Source organism: Bombus vancouverensis, chromosome 5, assembly GCF_051014615.1.
Source record: "Bombus vancouverensis nearcticus chromosome 5, iyBomVanc1_principal, whole genome shotgun sequence".
NCBI lineage: Eukaryota > Metazoa > Arthropoda > Insecta > Hymenoptera > Apidae > Bombus > Bombus vancouverensis.
In genome coordinates, this window is record NC_134915.1 from 14,306,011 (window position 1) to 14,323,568 (window position 17,558).

The following is a 17,558-nucleotide window of genomic DNA, read 5'->3' on the forward strand; positions in this document are numbered from 1 at the left end:
TTTACACCTCGGTTAACGTTAATTCGTATTAATTCTAAATCCTTTTTTCTTTTTTTTTCTTTCTTTTTTAAGTTTATTCTTGGATCATGTACAACATCGAAGGATTGGATTTACGTCAAATGCAGGAATACTTCCTTCGGTTTTCCTTATCCAAGCTACCAAAGTTTCTGACAAAATTTTGCGTCGAATACAAACTCGAATTGCCTTCCTTTGGCCCTCGGCAACTTCTCTCTCGTAATTAGATTTTTACGCGTCTATGGACAATTTTGAGATGAAAAATGCATATATACCTAAATATGCAAAATTATGTAAAAGTATAATACCCTTTACAATAGCGAATAGATAAACTAATTTGTTATCAAAGTTCCAGTTTTTTAATTATACTCTCAAAGATACGAATTTGCATAAATATCCACGATCTACTCGTAGTAAGTCTTTTGCTCGTAAAACAGATCGAAAGACGAGGAAGAGACGACTTTATTGCGATTTCTCTGCCACACAAAGTTCCTTTTATGAAACTCATAGCGAGAATTAACAATTTAAATCGACATTATATACAATACCTCTTTAATTTCAACTGACGCAAGTGTCAGCTTTTAAAAGCGAAATTCTGGTAAGAAACCACCGTATACGTACATGATCCATAAGTCAAGTGGTCCTCTTGATTGCCGTGTCTCGCTCGCAGCTGATTCAGACTGGACCCAACGAAATTTTGTTTCCTCGTGTTACGTCATTATCATTATCATACGGCGGTGATCCTTTCAAGCGGTGATTTCATTTCTGCCCGCTTCCACCGCCACCATAATTTGTTTATCGGTCATCGAAAGCGGCCTACAACCATCAGAGAACGTCCTGTATTTCCGTCGTACGACACGTGTACGAAAATTTTGCTCACAGACAGGTGATAGTTCGCGTGTACGTGTAGGCGAGGAAACTTCGTTCCAAACGGGATATTAAACACACACGACGAATCTCGAAACATTCGCACCTTCGTTCGTGTCAGAGGAGCACAGAGATGGCTACGAGGCTCGTAAATATTTCGATCGACGTCGATGCATGGCCGCAGCTCTCTGGAAGTTGAGCGAGTTCTCGTCATTTTGCGTGTTTATGTAATGCTGCAAGTTTATGCACGAAGTACCGTGCCAGTATCTTCCTCGTTTTATGCTAAGGCTCCTTAACTCTTTAACTTTGTTTCGAAAAGTATACACGAAGATCATAAGAAAAAGAACACGACAAGTACATTTTTGTTGACTTTCTTCAAAAAAATATATCAATTTTGTGCAATATATATTTGATGAATATTTCTGAATATGGAAATGTGTATTTTCAGTTATCAAATTTTAAGAAGTTTCAGGAAAATATTCTATATCTTCCAAGCTTCTTTCTTCGCCACGTTATTAAACTTTTCTTTTGAAAATTCTTACGATGAAAAGAAGTAACGACGAAGATGAGCGAAAAGATACGTATAGAATATCTCTAGATTTTTTGTTTAATTATAAAAGTATGGTAATTAGAACTTTTAACGTGAATTTTATTCGATGTATTTCTTCACCACATCCATCAGAGATCTTGTTGTAGATGAAACAACGTTTCTAGAAAAGAAACTATTCTTCTCGTTAATAAACTGTTTCTCTGTATTAATCCAAGAGGATATTAAAGTAGTGCGTTGCCAGTAGATCATCTTTGTATCAAATATAATCAAAATTCGTGAAAGTGTGCTGGTAAACGGCAGTAATTTGTTTTACGTCTTTATTAGACCGTATAAAAATTAGACCGTGTAAGAAATTCAACTTGGCTATTATTAAATACTAAGAAAGTAGAATCCAAACGACATGGAAAACTTTTGTAAATTACAAAAATCTTTGAAGGAAAGCCGTCATTAAACTAGAACTAAGATTAACTTAGACTAATTTCTTAAAACTAAGAAGACTAAAAAGAACAATTAGGCAAGCTGTTCAAGTGTCAGATCGAAAAAACTTCGGTTCAGATAGAAACAACAATTAAATTTGTAAAATGGTTATAATCTAAGAAACGAGTTATTGATCTTTTGAAGTTTACTGTATTGTACTTTTATTATAAAAATGACCTTTTCCCAAGTTGTCGCTGGAAGAAAGTTGTCTAAAGTTCTCCCATTCTTTCAACTCATAAAGTTAAAACGAGTACTCGCAGAATAATTATATATACTAACATGTAATTTTAACATGGTCTATATTTTATTCCGCGTTTCAAAATATTTATCTTGTTTAATACGAAATCGTTTTGAACGGATCCAACTAAAAAATAAAAAAGAACAGTTATCTCTTAATTATAGAATCTAATAAAAAAAAAATCTACCTAAAATTCGATAACTAATGGACACATTGTACCCTAAAATATTAAACGAACTACTTAAAACTTGTAATCAATATTAAATAAATTGTATAAAAGATATCTGAAAACAAACCGACTAGAATTTTATCTTTAACAAACACTTGACGGAATATAAAAAGCTGCTCGAGTCTGAGCTTTACTTCTTGACACAAATTCGTAATATTTCTCACGTATATATAGCGTCTGAATTGAGCGAATTTCTATCACGTGCAATTTATGCCGGTAGAGAATTAGGATCACGAAGAGGCTTCGTTTGCAGCAGGCCTGCAGATGAAAAGTCGTAAAGTTGATTTTCCCAAGTCGCTTTTCACTTTTTGTGTAACAGGTCGCCGCAGAAACTTGGAATTCGCAACGTCGCGTCGTAATTATGCACGTTGTAATGGTATTTCGTGGACGACAAAAGACATAGTCGTATTCCCCTAAACTCTAAATGAACCCTGTAGGCGCGTTCCTAACTTTATTTATCCTTGTTGCTCGTGCTTTTCCTACGTATCATGCTACATCTGACACGGTTCTTTCGAATTTCAATGAAATTTCGCCTGCTGTTGGTTCCATATCAAACGAATAATAATTAAATAACGACGCAAACAATCCTATACAGATACGATTAAATAAAATAAAACTGTAAAGTAAAATTTGCAATAAATTAAAATAATATAAAATAGTAATTTTAGCTACACATGACTAATCAATTATGACAAAAATATATTTAAAGTTTGATAAAATCACACAATATTATACATATATATATTTATACGCTACGTTACCAAAGAACTAGTCATTTTCCAAATAAAATACAAAAATATTGATCAACTGTGTATAACATACATGTTAACATATCTACGTATCTACGTTATATCTCTTACCACGTCAAATTTCATTGAAACAGGGCTCTATCTGACTCATCCCTTGCAACGATTTCATCGGAAGAACAGCCACGGATATAGAAAATGTCTGTACGTGACTTCGCGAGCGTGTCGCGCCTTTTTGTTTTCAGACTGGTCTTCCCTAAGGAATCGAGAGCAATGCGGAAAAACCTGCAACCTTACAGCTTACATTGTCGTTCGATAGTAGTTTATACGTTTGTATTTACGGCTTCGAGTTTGACTAGTTTGCTTCGTTCCAGGTATTGGCAACTGATACTTGGAAATAATTAACAGGTCCCTTGGAAGTTTCCGCGTTTAGAGAGACCTTGGAAATGGATCGGTAGATTTTACGAGTATTTAGGTCTATTGCACTTAGGAAGAAATAAAGAGCGCAATGGAAATTTGATTGCGTATTTGTTAGATTTGTTTAAGGAACCTCGAGTGGTACGAACGTGCATTCGAATCTTACAATCATAGAATTGTAATAGAATGAGAAATATTTATCTAAAATGATTATTCCGCGAGACATTTATCCGAATAAAATAAAACAATTATTTTTATAATTATTGTTAATATAATATATATAATAATTATAATATAATAATTATAATATATATAAAAAGTGTAATTATTATTAAATAATTATTATTTGGTTATTAAATTTTATGTATGTGTAATGAGATTATACAGTGTATATTAAACTTACTAACACTCGTTATTTTGAAACACATGTCAATGCAATAGCTTGTCTGATATGGTACACTAACAATCCATGCTTATAACAGCTTTTACCTACAAGAAAAATTCCTAATTTATACCCGAAATGAAAATAAAAGGTAAAAAGGGAGGAAGAGAGTTAATGACTCATAAGCATCCAGGAAAATTAATGTGTAATATTTATCACTGGACGCCAGCATTTTAATTACGGATTAAAGGTATTCAACGAACGAACGAAGGAAAGAAAACATTTTTCTGTTTCAGAGCGTTCACCGTGTCTATGAATGCGAACAATCAACTGGTTAGCATTCTCCGAGTCCTCCTGTTATGCTCGTTTTAATTTAACGTATTACTCGGAAACACAGGCGGCATGCCTGATTTGTCTCGCATCGAAAAGGAACACGCTAGTCTCCGGTAAAGAAGATGCACGATGTTGAACAAGGCAAGGAGAAATAAAACACGGACGTTCTAAGTCTTCTTTAAATACAACATGATCGATGATCCACCGGTGGAAGCTAGGGAGCGGCGAAAGCAATTTCATAAGTCAGCTTCTTCCTCGCTGTAGTTGCACCGGAATAGAAATAATAAATATATTAATAATTGCAATTCAATAAATCACGTCAACGCGAAAGAAATCCACGTCGAACTAATTGATAATGAATTGCTTATAACGAATTCCATCTGTTGCAAATTAGAATTGCAAATATGAAAGATTTCGAAATGACAAACACATCTGAATAATTATAACTTAAAACACCATAAGCGAACATAAGAGAAATAATAAATGCTTGCAACTGTAATAGCAATTTGTTTAAACTAATATTCGTTTCATTTATCCTAGATCAAACTAACAAACGTAAAAACCTTGACTGTAATAGCAATTTGTGTAAATTAATATTCGTCCCATCTATCCCAGATCAAGCTAACAAACATAAAAACTTTGATTGTAATAGCAATTTGTTTAAATTAATATTCGTCTTATCCTAGATCGAACTAAGAAACATAAAAACTTGGCAAGCTATAAATATACGAATGCACAGTGGCACTAAAAAGATCTAATTCGATAAATCATAACTGAACGTGAAGAAACAGAAAAAAGTTTCCCGATGTATATATAAACCTACGTCCTTAACTGTGAATTACGATAATGCATCGTGGCACGTTCAAAAGTCGCCTCACTGTAACAAGACGAAGAGGAATCATGGTCGACAATTCTGGTTTACCTTGCAGGTGCGCGGATTCGATAAACACGCGATGGAGAGAAGAAAGTGATGCTAAAAGTCGAAACGGAAACCACCGCCGCGCCGTATCAGCCCGAGTTCACGAGATGGCGACTTTCCTGGGGGCACGCATCAGCATAGAAGGCGCGTAGAATCAGGATCGAAAGGGGAAACATCGAGCACAACATCCAAGATGGGCAAGTGTTGTAGCAAGCGGCAAGAGCCTCAACCCCTTGGTGAGTAGCCTCCTTCTATCTTGCTTTTTATTCTCGTGGCGAAACCGCGATGAGTTTTCTTTTACAAAACTCCTACTACGTGTTTTGTTTCTCTTCTCCCTTTTTCACTTTCTCTCTCTTTCTCTCTCTTTTTTTTTTCAAGTATGTCTTTTGAAACTCCTGAATGGAAGTTCCCGGTTAAATGCAACAAAACACAGAGTAAAATGAGATCGTGGAAGTAGAAAAGCTGTTTAATTATGGCGAGTTGCGTTTCCTTTTAGCGTGCAATAAAGAGTTGCATCGAGAGATCCGATTTATTAAAAGTATTTCGAAGGGAATAGTACGGCCGTAGTACGGGAGTTTTAATTTCAAATTAAAAATCCTCTTTGATGTAATTTAATTAAAGTATTAAATGGTTCCAGCTTTGTTAACTGGAACTCCTGTTAATCCTACTTTAATTGCTTTCCTCCATCGACTCCAACTGATAGAATCGTGTAGACTGAATTTCTAGATACCTTTCTTCGAATTATTACGGGGGAATTAGAAAATATTTTTTCATTCTTCACTCTGACCTTCTCGTTTCGCGATAGCGAATATCTTTATCTGAATCGTGCACGAGAAGAAAGCAATTAAAAAGATTTTTATCATCTATATTCTTAAAGATTTCTTGTACTTTGATTCATTTACCACTTTAAAATCTCGCCAATGACATTATTTGTTAAATTGTTCCAAGTTCGTCAACCCGATAAATACTGTAATTTTTCTACTCTTTTAAAATAACGTTTCCGTTGATTCACTCAGCCTCGTTTACGTCTGAACTGTAACGTCACGCGTAACGTCGTTTATCATAATTTCGCGTTACAAATGTTCGGCTTGGTTATTTAGGTTACAAGAAAGCAGATACAGGACTAAGCTCAAAACACAGTAATGGAGGTTCTTTGGATCGGTACACTGCTGACCCGAATCAGAGGGGTGTACAAACGAGGGCAGACATCATACGACCGAGGCCGACACCTTGTAAGCTCCAAATTCCTCACCAGCCCCGTAAAACAAGCTCGCCTGTCGTTAAGCCTGCATGTGTGTATTTTTATGTTCTTTTATTTTACTTTTTTAACATAGCGATTTTACTTTAAGTTTCTAGTTTAAGATTCTATTTTAGCCTGCGATTTACTTTGCTTAATATGCTTCACGTTCCGAGCTGATCTGTTTATTACACGGACAGAAACTTCTTTTATTATACCTATTTTAGTTCAGAATGGATATGCGATTCACTGTCAGTGAATTAATGAAAAATAATACATTTGCCACCAGGAAGATATTATTATCGTTTCGTTTCAATTATTCAGCTTCGTAGAAGATAATCCCATAGATTTAAGAGTGAGCTTTTTTCTTTTGGTAAACTCCTCGATATTTAAATTTCATTTTATATTTTGATAATCGAAGTTAGGAACGCCTCGATTCGTGTATGCTTAACTTATATGTTTGCTGTAGATTTCTTGTGATTTTCTAAAAATTGAACGTAAAGAAAGAAGATGTTATTTTGTATTGCTTACAGTCAGTACAAAATGATGTCTGTTTTTATTTATTCCATAGGAATATAGTTTATATATTATAATGGCAACTAACATTACTGAAACATTCTATTATTGCTAATTTATATATATAAAAAGGACTCGTACAACTGCTCAAAAATATTAATTTATTTCTAAAATGATATTATTGTGAACAACAAATGTTTGTAATTAATATCTTCTAATTTATTTGAGCATTTAATATGTTGCTTTGAATTAGCAAAAAGAAGCAAACTAAAATTTGCAAAATGTAAAAAAAAGACCATATGTAATTATGTAATTAACTTCTATACTTAATTCGTCACTTTGCCCTATGAATGTCTTTTCAAAAAATTTGTCCATTCATATTGAGAAACTATTCAATTTTCAATATTTACATGTATATGACGAATAATCGTTAAAATTCGAAATTTCAATATTTTCGTCGTTAACGTTCAACGATAGTTTGTTTGCGAACGATAACTCTATATGAATCGACGACCGCAGTATTTCATCGACGCGTGCTAATCTCGTCGATCGATACTCTGTCAATTGCAATTGCAATCGCCAATAATCTGTGCAATATCAATATAATTCATTCACGAAAATTTGGATTCGATTCCTTAAATAGTTCGTATTTCCACGTGTACGTCATTCTACGTTGATTTGTTCTGGAAACAGCGCATTCGCAAAGGTCGAACAAGATCGTGGTGGCCCTGTACAATTACACCGCGCGCGAGAGCACCGATGTCAGTTTCGTAAAGGGAGACCGGATGGAAGTATTGGACGATTCCGAGCCCGACTGGTGGAAAGTTTTACACTTGACAACTTTGCAAGAAGGTCTCATCCCGTGGAACTTTGTGGCCGTGGAGCGTTCGGTCGAGAGCGAAGAGTGAGTCTTCCTTCCATTTTCCAATTAGCAGTTTATATAATACATTCGACTTGCTTTCCTTCGTTACGAATTTTCTTTTAACGCTCTTCGACGTTGTCATATAGTTGCGGACAAAGGAAAGTTTAACGAGTAAAGGCAAGATAGTATAATTTTACAAAGTTGAATTATCATTTGCAAAACCAATGAGTAGATATAGCATACAGGGTGGTTGGTAAGCGGAAAGGGGGTGATTCTACGCGAAAAAAGAAGTCGAAAATATAGAATAAAAATTTTTCACGTCTCGTTATAACGGATCTCACTGTAGATTTTTAAAAAAATGTAAAAAAAAATTTTTTTTATTCTATATTTTCGACTTCTTTTTTCGCGCACAATCACCCCCTTCCCGCTTGTACCTCCAGTTACCAATGACCCTGTATATCTTGCGATAGACTACAAAAGATAGATAAAAATGATAAATAGACTGATAAAAGATGTCTAATAAAAAGATCAGAAAAACTCGCATACGCAAGTAGCAATTTTAAAGTTTTATTTTTCCGCCGCTACGTCCGTGTTTCTTCACTCGTCTTTTTATTAGTACGTTGCGCTTTGTTGCGTCGTTTTCATAGACACAGCGAGGATACGTATAGATATAGCGCCATCAGGACACGGAACCTTCGTTCGCAGGTCTGTCCTGAAAAAGCGAACCGAAACGCTCACGAATAATCGGAACAAAGCGCGGCGTACCGATAAAATTAAATTAAAAGAATTGGAAGAAGCAAACGAACGTGTCATCTAATCATCGAGAAAGTTTGAAATTTATAAACCTTGGACACTGTTCCTTTCTGTTTCTTTTTCCCATCTGCAGTTGGTTTTTCGAGAATGTCTCCCGTAAAGAAGCTGGAAAGCTTCTTCTGGTGGATGAAAACCCTCGGGGAACGTTCTTGGTGAGACCCAGCGAGCACAATCCACGAGGATACAGTTTATCCGTGAAGGATTGGGAGGAGGGAAGGGGTCATCATGTAAAACACTATAAAATTAAGCCGCTCGACAATGGAGGATTCTTTATCGCTACCAACCAGACATTCCCGACCCTACCCGCCCTTGTTATGGCGTACAGCAGTAAGTTGTATTGAATCTTTAGTGATTTATTTTAATCTCTTCCCCTTTACTGTCTCTATTTTTTACGAAAAATATATGATCGTAAAAATATAATTCTTGCGCCATTTACATATGTATTCTGCCCTTAAAATATGGTAGTTTTGCCTTAAGACGTTATTTCATACAACATAAGCTACGTTACCGGTCGAAGATTTAGAACCACTTTTGTTCGCTGTAACTAACAAGTAATCTTCTTCTATTTGTCTTATTAAAATGTTTCCTACAGCATATAGAATTCTAAAGTGACGCATACGATTTGAAACTTTTGGACGGTATTTTTCAAACCACATCAACCTGTACAACTGTTCCCTGCAACAACAATTTCGTTGGAATTCCTCTGTAACTTTGCGAACTGTGACTGTTGCAGAGAATGCATTGGGTCTGTGTCATGTGCTTTCGAAGCCCTGTCCAAAACCGCAGCCGGACATGTGGGATCTCGGGCCCGAGTTACGAGACAAATGGGAGATCAATAGGAACGAGATACAGCTGATACGGAAATTAGGCCACGGCAATTTCGGCGAGGTATACTACGGTAAATGGAGGAATAAAATCGAAGTGGCTGTGAAGACGTTGCGACCAGGGACCATGTCTACGGAGGCGTTCCTCCAAGAGGCGGCTATCATGAAACAGTTCCGACATAGACATCTAGTCGCGTTGTACGCGATCTGTTCGAAGGAAGAACCGATTTATATCGTGCAAGAATACATGTGCAATGGCAGCTTGTTGGACTTTCTCAGGACAGGTGACGGCAAATACATGCAGTTCGAGGATCTGATTTACATTGCTGCACAAGTGGCATCCGGTATGGAACATCTCGAGAGCAAGCAATTGATACACAGAGACCTTGCTGCGAGGAACGTCCTGATAGGCGAGAAGAATAAAGCAAAGATTTGCGACTTTGGTCTCGCCAGGGCGATCGAGGATGACGAATACTGTCCTAAACAGGGAAGTAGATTCCCTGTTAGGTGGACTGCTCCCGAGGCCATTGTCTATGGCAGATTTAGCATCAAAAGCGATGTTTGGTCTTATGGCGTGCTGCTGATGGAGCTCTTCACTTATGGCCAAGTTCCTTATCCTGGTAAGTTTCAATAATATACCGTTTAGTTTAATTTATTAACTTTTAATTGTGTTTTATTCTTCTTTTTGTAATTTCATTAATTTTCTGCAATTCTGTGTTTTTAATTCACTATTTATTAACTTGCGTTCAAGATTCTAATTGTTTGATATCTTCTCATTGATATGGTCCTTACATAATAGTCGACGTTTGTATAAATTAAATTTATCGAACAATTAAAAATATAGAAAATAATTATTGCTATTTCTTCGATCGTTCGTTTCATTTTACAGGTATGCAGGGTCGCGAAGTAATCGATCAGATCAATAAAGGCTATCGGATGCCTAAACCATTGAATCACCCGCTGCCGGACAGCATTTACCGATTAATGTTACAATGCTGGGATGCTAGCCCCGAGAAGCGACCCACGTTCGAGTTCCTTAATCACTATTTCGAGTCATTCAACGTCACTAGCGAAATACCCTATCTAGAACCACCAACTGACTGATACACAGCTCACATGCAGAGTCACCTGGTACCGCACGGTCATTTCCATCCAGCGCACATTAACTGTGCCATGGAGTTTTATGGTATTTATTGCTAGATCTCTAGCAATACGTCTGAAGACTCTGTTTACCGTGTCCTTTTTTATATTAAAAAATCTGCAGAGATATTATCTGCGCGAACAGGAATAATGAATTCTAAAAAAGAAGGAAACTTGGGAAAAAAGGAGAATTACCGAAAGTACAGAATGGTACAGGAACTATTTATAAGCTGTCTCTTGATGGCGAAGAATTTTGTAAACGTTACCAGATTTTTCGAAGCAATGGTTGTTAAACGCTGCCAAAAAAAAAAAAGAAAGAAGAAACAAAGAGACGTAGAAGAAAAGGAAAAGAAAATTCTGCGATAATCGTGGATAATTTACGAAGTGTTCTTTCGTTATCTTTACGAAAATTGAGAGTCATCGAGGAAGCATGATCAAGAACAATGATCTTGTGTGCCATGGAACTGAGAAACGAAAAAATGAAACTGAGTCTTGCTCGTACTGTGTATCGATGAGACTTTAAACTTTTGTGACCAATCGTGGATAACTGCCGACTAATAACGAGCCAAAACGTTGCGACTGAAGATAAGAGTATAGAATCTCTCTACCCGCTACGTATTCGATATATATTATAGAATCTAAAACGAAATCGTTCAACGTTTGAGCTATTTATTAAGCATTTTCACAATTTGGAGAGTATATTAAAAATATTTGACAAAGGTATCTTATTATTAAAAAAAAAAGATAATGTTTAGACGGTAGAACGGAAACAGTTGAGAACTAAAAAGTAGAATTTTAAATGGTAGACAATGTAATCGATTATATTAATCCGTCAATGTATGATTACGACGCAGATAAACAGAAGTGTTGCGACATCTATGTAATCTGCGCGATTGCTTCTTCATTGATCTCGAATCAATCGCGACTGACTTTTCCTAAAATTCAAATCTTGTTTTTTTCTTTTAGACTCACTCCTTGCGAATCCAAGTGCACAGATTGTGCATCAATTATTGAATGCACAAGCCTGTATTAAAATACAATCATTCTATTAATATAATAAATTAGGATATGCAAAGTTTTTCGTTTGATTTCGAACGATACGTCGAGTAGGACAATATTTTATACGAGAGATTAAGTACGTTTTATACGTAAACGAGAAAAACTTTTTCGATGTGTGTATTTTTGTTCTGTGAACAGTGTATTCCAAATATACGATTCGAAAGCACACGTTCGTTTCTCCGACGAATATACATATACATATACATATATAAATATATATATATATATATTATTATTTTTTACTGTGATCACAATCTGTAAAGGAAAGCCAAGAGCTATCTGTTCTCTACGGCGAGTCGATAATGTACCTACATCTGAATATGTCTCGTCATTGTATTAATTTAGACCTCTTTTTTCAAATTCGTTAAGACGCGAGTAAGAAGAAGTTACTAATAACAGAAGCAAACATATGTAAGTACGTTATATAAATGCACGTCGCCACGAGAAGTGACAAACTTTTTTTGAAACTACGTGAACCTATCGAGAGAAAAAAATAAAATAAAAAATACTAGAGATACTACTTGAAGGTAAAAATTAAGTCATCGATGTTGCTCGTACAAAGTGTTTGAAAAAAAAAAAAATTGTAAATTTTCTACTAAACATACAAACGACAAGTTAGGGTAGAGTTTAGGCGATAGGCCCATGAAGGTAGTTGTAAATCTCCTCGGGATGTGAAACACCGACAGATCCTCGTCTTTTTTCGTAATTTCGTTGTATAAGAATATTTCTCGGATAAGAAAGGGTTTCGATCCCGAGGACGTATATCGTTGTCTCGTCATGGTCGTCCTCCGCGGAACGTATCGTTAGACGTATAAGTCCCTAGGCGTACATTGAACTATGTCACGATAAGCAAGGTGAGCCATTATGACACTTTAAATATATAAAACATTTAAACGAATAAGAACAAGAAAAAAATATTAAACGAATGAATGGGATAAAAGCTGAGAGAGAGAGAGAGAGAGAGAAGATGATAGAATATAAGTACGAAAGTGCGAGCGATGATAAGACGACTATGTACGTGAGTGTAGTGAATTGTTACAACTATGAATGTGTGGTATTTTTTTCACGCGCATTTTGCCGTGAAAATATTAAGAGATGAGCAATAAAATGTCATGCTTCTTGTACGTCCCGTAACTATTGCTCAACAGAAAGAAAATCGTGTCGTTTCAACGAAACGAACGTTTTCATGAAACGGACGCACCAACGTCTGACAAACCAGTGTTTGTTGTCTAGTAACAAACTATAATACGAATGATTCCAAATAGATATCGATACAATTGATATATCGATTCGAATGTGGAATACCTTTGTGGCTTAAGTTTACCGGGACTCGTCGCGAACTCGACATTATATTGCCACAATTACATAGTATACCAATAAATATAATGTTTTTTACTATAATTAGCGAGGCAAACACTACATACTTTTGTTGTGTGAGTTGACTAATTTATTCTATGATAGTATGATGCGGTGAATGCACGTGAAAAAGCATCATGTTTACGTAGTGTTAGAAATGTAGCTGTATTACGTCCAACAAACTTTTTCTATGAGCGTTTTATACCGATCAAAATGTTGTGTTTCTCACGGAGAATGGTCACTCAAGATTTTTCGCTAACGATCATGTTGTCGCCATAGTTGGTAGAATTCATATTGAAATACAATCATGCACGAATTCGATTCGTCGAGAATCGGTGGCAAATAATGTCCATCATATATAGAAAGTAATGTATTTGATTTTCTCTATCTTGAATGTCAACACTGTCGCATGTACATCATTTTATCCGAGCAAGACGAAGAGAGTAGTATATTTAAATGTTAAATACTGGTAAGGGCATCGTGTGGCCTTTCCACTGGATCTAGAGACTGATATTGTTTAGACAAAAGGAACAGATCAACTGCATTTGAATTTGTATTTGACGACTATATATGCTCGATCTAATTTTTCACGAGGATATCGAATCATATGTAATTGAAATTTCAATCTTTCTTACGAGATTGTTACACGAGAATAAATTTGGTAATTTATATATATATATATAATAATTAAAAAACGATCTCGATTTTATACTTTTTTGTCCATATTCAAATTAGAGATTCGAGCAGATATAGGTATATATCCTTTCTATTGTATTTGAAATAATAAATTTCAAAGGATTTTTAAATAAAACGAAAACAAGCAAAAAATTTACATCGACGTATTTCACGATGCATTGAAATCGAATTCTGGTCGGGAGACGCTGCGTGTTTCAACTTGATTGTAACGTATAGATGTTCCAGTCTTTAATGGAGCTATCACGAATGCAATAATGCTCTATCATCGTTGTGCTTTCGGTAGTTCAAAGCAAAGTATGTATACTCAATATGCTAGTTGGTTTATGTAAGGCTATCGATCCTTTAACGTTTTTTCGACCATTCGTTGCCACGAATAAATATATAGGCTTTATATTAAGGCTCCCGAATTGAAGTATTTCGATCTTCGAGTTAAATTTTTTGTCTATAGCCTATAAATATTCGTCGTCATAATTATCAAAGTAGCAACTCATAACGCTAGTTCTATTTTTATTACTCTCATTGAATAAGTATTTTTACTGCTTACAATTAGTAAAATCGTGTGACAGCTTTAGCATATCTTTTAAGTATGGATTATAATACGTACTATGGTTCCATATAGTTTCCTTTTTGTATTATTTCGAATTTCTTTTTTCGAACACTGCGTCTCTCGGCTTGGAGACAAGTTTCCATGAAAAGATAGTTTCATTCTTTCTATAATTCGTAAAATATGAAGTAAATCCTTCTTGTTCGGTTTGACTTGCCTACTTTTGAAAATTTGTTTCGTTGTGGCTCCGTTCAAATGAAATTTTAATAAATCTGTGATATAGTGACGAACCTCATGTTTTTTGATACAGAGTTTGAGTATTGCGCGGGGCCACCAACGAAATTAACGTGTCAGAAATTGCTTAATAACCATTTATAAATGTTAAAAAATGAAACAGTCGTCACACCAAATAGATGGATATTTTTTAATGCATTTAGGCTTTCGTCAAGATCATACACACCGCGCGTCAACATGGTTCACTCGTACCTAAAGTAAAAACGGATCAATATATCGTCATTGTTTACGTACCAAAGCTTATTATCATTAAGTAATTTAATGGTTACTTTGTATCATTGTATTAAGTACCATAAGCCTATGCAGATAAATATATTATGTATCATATTAACAGATGAGTGTCAAGTGATATTCATATATTTTATCCATATAACGCATTATTATTCTTTCATTAATAAACGCGCAAGTAAGTTGGGAGTTTTAATAATACAATACGTTAGTTGCAAGGAATTTATTCTAGTACCAATGTTTCATTTCATAATACAAAAATTTAAAAAACAAACACATTAAAATCTTTTCATTGAACTAAATGAAATAGTTTGACATAAATGGCTTTTTAAAATGAATACATTATCATCTTTGTTCTCTTTTACCATTTTTACAAAAAAAGAAAAAAAAAACTATTTAAATGTAATCCTCTACAAAAACACAGATTTTTTTATTTTTGTTTTATTGTATATTATATATAATTTAGGTACCAAATTAAATTGGATTTGTAGCAAACATACAGTATTTAGACTTGTAATCATGCATAAACATTGCATTGCATGCTAGTCATTGAAAAACCGTATAAGAAATCTGTCTGTTACAATTCAATATATTATAATTAAATATACATCATTTCTGCCATGTGCGACATCTTCTTTGGAATATGAACAAACTCCTCGAAGTAGCTGGCAAGCTCGTCAATAGTGACATCGCATGAAGGTGGAGATATTCGTGCTTGTACTGAACATGTATTTGAACTTGAAGGTTGACCAGTTGAGCCAGCAGCTTCTGATTGACTATTATTATTATTATTGTTGTTAATATTATTATTATTGTTATTGCCTCCACCTGGCCCAGGCCCTCTTTTTAAGCTTGGCATCGTATTACTACGTGCACGTTGGAAACTATTAACTTGATAATTATCTTGAATGCTGGTATCGTCTTTAGCTTGTCTAGAGTCTTCACTAATATTTAGCGTTTTAAAGTCCTTTGTGACCGTACCATGGCCAAAAATCTTTGAGTTCTTACCAGAAATATTAAATTTACATGTTTCTTTAATCAATGTATTTGCTACATTATCACTAAGACAATTAGTGCCAATATTATTTAATTTTAGTACAGCCTCTTTGATTATTGAGTTTTTCTTATTTTTATCAAGTACTCTTTCATTTTTTGATGGTTTAAAATTCGTTGTGCTTTTAACGCCTCTGGGACTGTTTGTGGTTAATGTTGGCTTGACAGGTATCAATCGTCTTCGAAATAAATGACTGCAATCAGAACTGACGATTTTACTTGTTGTTCTAAATGGATTTGACGGCTTCGCTTTGTCAGTGGGTGTAATACTGAAACAATAGAAAGCAGTGTTGATAATTAACATCACGACGAATAAAAATAATTATTGGGAACGCATAATCCTTTCAACATTCGTATATCGTAAATAAAATTCAATAAAATCTTGTCGAGAAAGAGATTTGAAAACATTACAAAAACATTAACTATATGATGATTTAAAATCATCTCGCGATGATTCATCATTCTTGCCACGTAACCTTGAATCGGATATTGGTAAACGTTTAATACTCGGTCGCTTATGCAATAGCATCCAACTACGTGAATTCATGTCGAAGCCACGATAAAATGGGTCACTAATTGAATGAAATTATATTTAAGATTTAATAAATCCACGTTATCACATTTTGACGAACATCAATCATTACACTTCACTTGTATTCTATTTTCGTTTCCTTTATCGTATTAACGCGTAAATTAACAAGGAGCAATATTTCGTAAATGTAGATGACTCTGTGTGGAGGCCCTTTAACTTGCTCGAAATATGTGTAAACATTTGCTTACGGATCATAGTCGATGTTATTATTTCGCAGCATCGAGTACAAGAAGTAACGATCATTAAAATGCGTGTTCACGAGTGCTTGCATCATTAATAAATCAAATCACCAAGATGCACGCATACGATGAGTAAACAAGAAATTGTCGCGTAACTCTTGAAACGAGGTAAGGTTTCAACCGAAGACCTTGACCGCGCGTTGAAAATGGATTGAGTCGCAAAACCGCAACGAACCGATACATCGAACGAGCGCACACGATAGAATTCAGAATGTTCGAGGCACTGGAATAGGACAGTTGCGAGGAGCAGGCGCTTTAAATGAGCTTTCTGGCGGTAAATGCTTACTGAGGACAGCTCGATGAGAGACGATCAATTTCGAGCTTTTCTAAACTCGCCGGCAGTACTTCGTCAGCCATGGTAACAATTTTGCACGGTTCCGTGCTCAGCGTTTGCGGGAACATGGCATCATGCCGAACCACTGTTGGCAAACAAACGTTGACAGCGCGTCAGAAAATTCCAGAATGAAGAATACGATGTTTCGTGAAATAGGTTAGAACGATGACGATAGGCTGAATTCCACAGTCACGACATTCACTAGCGTTTTCTTTCTTTTATATTCTGCGAATCTGTTTAATTATGTTTTCACCTCTACACCATCTCGCTTTCGTTTCCATTGAACTCACTCATCGGATATCGCTTGTAGACGCGATTTCGCGATCAATTAATCATCGACAGCACGTAAATAAACAGACTTTTGCGCGCAACTGCCATTCTACTGCTGCTCAATACCGGAAGCAACGATTCCAGATGGCGTTCCAACTGTATTCTCGCTACGCGCCCAACGCCATTTAAACTTTCGAAACTTACGTCCATGTTTGAATCAGACATCCGAGATAAAGATTATATTTAACGCATCGTCTAATTGGTGGTCGAAATAAGTGGGTGATGAGTAATTATGAGATTAATAATTTATTAATTCTGTGATGTATAA

At 35.3% G+C, this 17,558-nt stretch overlaps 2 protein-coding genes across 5 annotated transcripts in view; one reads left to right on the plus strand and one right to left on the minus strand.

The window, feature by feature from the left end:
• Positions 1-14,845, plus strand: part of Src64B (Tyrosine-protein kinase Src64B) — an 86,845-nt gene extending 72,000 nt beyond the window's left edge. For 2 of the 3 annotated variants that reach the window (XM_033338361.2, XM_033338364.2), the window contains 6 exons: positions 5,184-5,409; positions 6,274-6,465; positions 7,620-7,830; positions 8,675-8,928; positions 9,335-10,045; positions 10,315-14,845. In XM_033338361.2, the coding sequence (XP_033194252.1) occupies positions 5,367-5,409; positions 6,274-6,465; positions 7,620-7,830; positions 8,675-8,928; positions 9,335-10,045; positions 10,315-10,529 (1,626 nt within the window). In that variant the 5' untranslated portion in view covers positions 5,184-5,366 and the 3' untranslated portion in view covers positions 10,530-14,845. The remainder of the gene's footprint in view (positions 1-5,183; positions 5,410-6,273; positions 6,466-7,619; positions 7,831-8,674; positions 8,929-9,334; positions 10,046-10,314) is intronic. The other variant, XM_033338365.2, reaches the window with a different exon arrangement.
• A 105-nt stretch (positions 14,846-14,950) lies between these two features.
• Positions 14,951-17,370, minus strand: LOC117158955 (uncharacterized). 2 transcript variants are annotated; one of them, XM_033338366.2, is made up of 2 exons: positions 16,913-17,370; positions 14,951-16,064 (listed from the first exon to the last, which is right to left on the minus strand). In XM_033338366.2, the coding sequence occupies exons 1-2, from the start codon at positions 17,026-17,028 to the stop codon at positions 15,341-15,343; spliced, it is 840 nt and encodes a 279-aa protein (XP_033194257.1). In that variant the 5' UTR covers positions 17,029-17,370; the 3' UTR covers positions 14,951-15,340. The 2 variants fall into 2 exon arrangements, with proteins under 2 accessions (XP_033194257.1, XP_033194258.1); XM_033338367.2 differs by lacking the exon at positions 16,913-17,370 and adding an exon at positions 16,576-16,894.
• Positions 17,371-17,558: the final 188 nt, after the last annotated feature.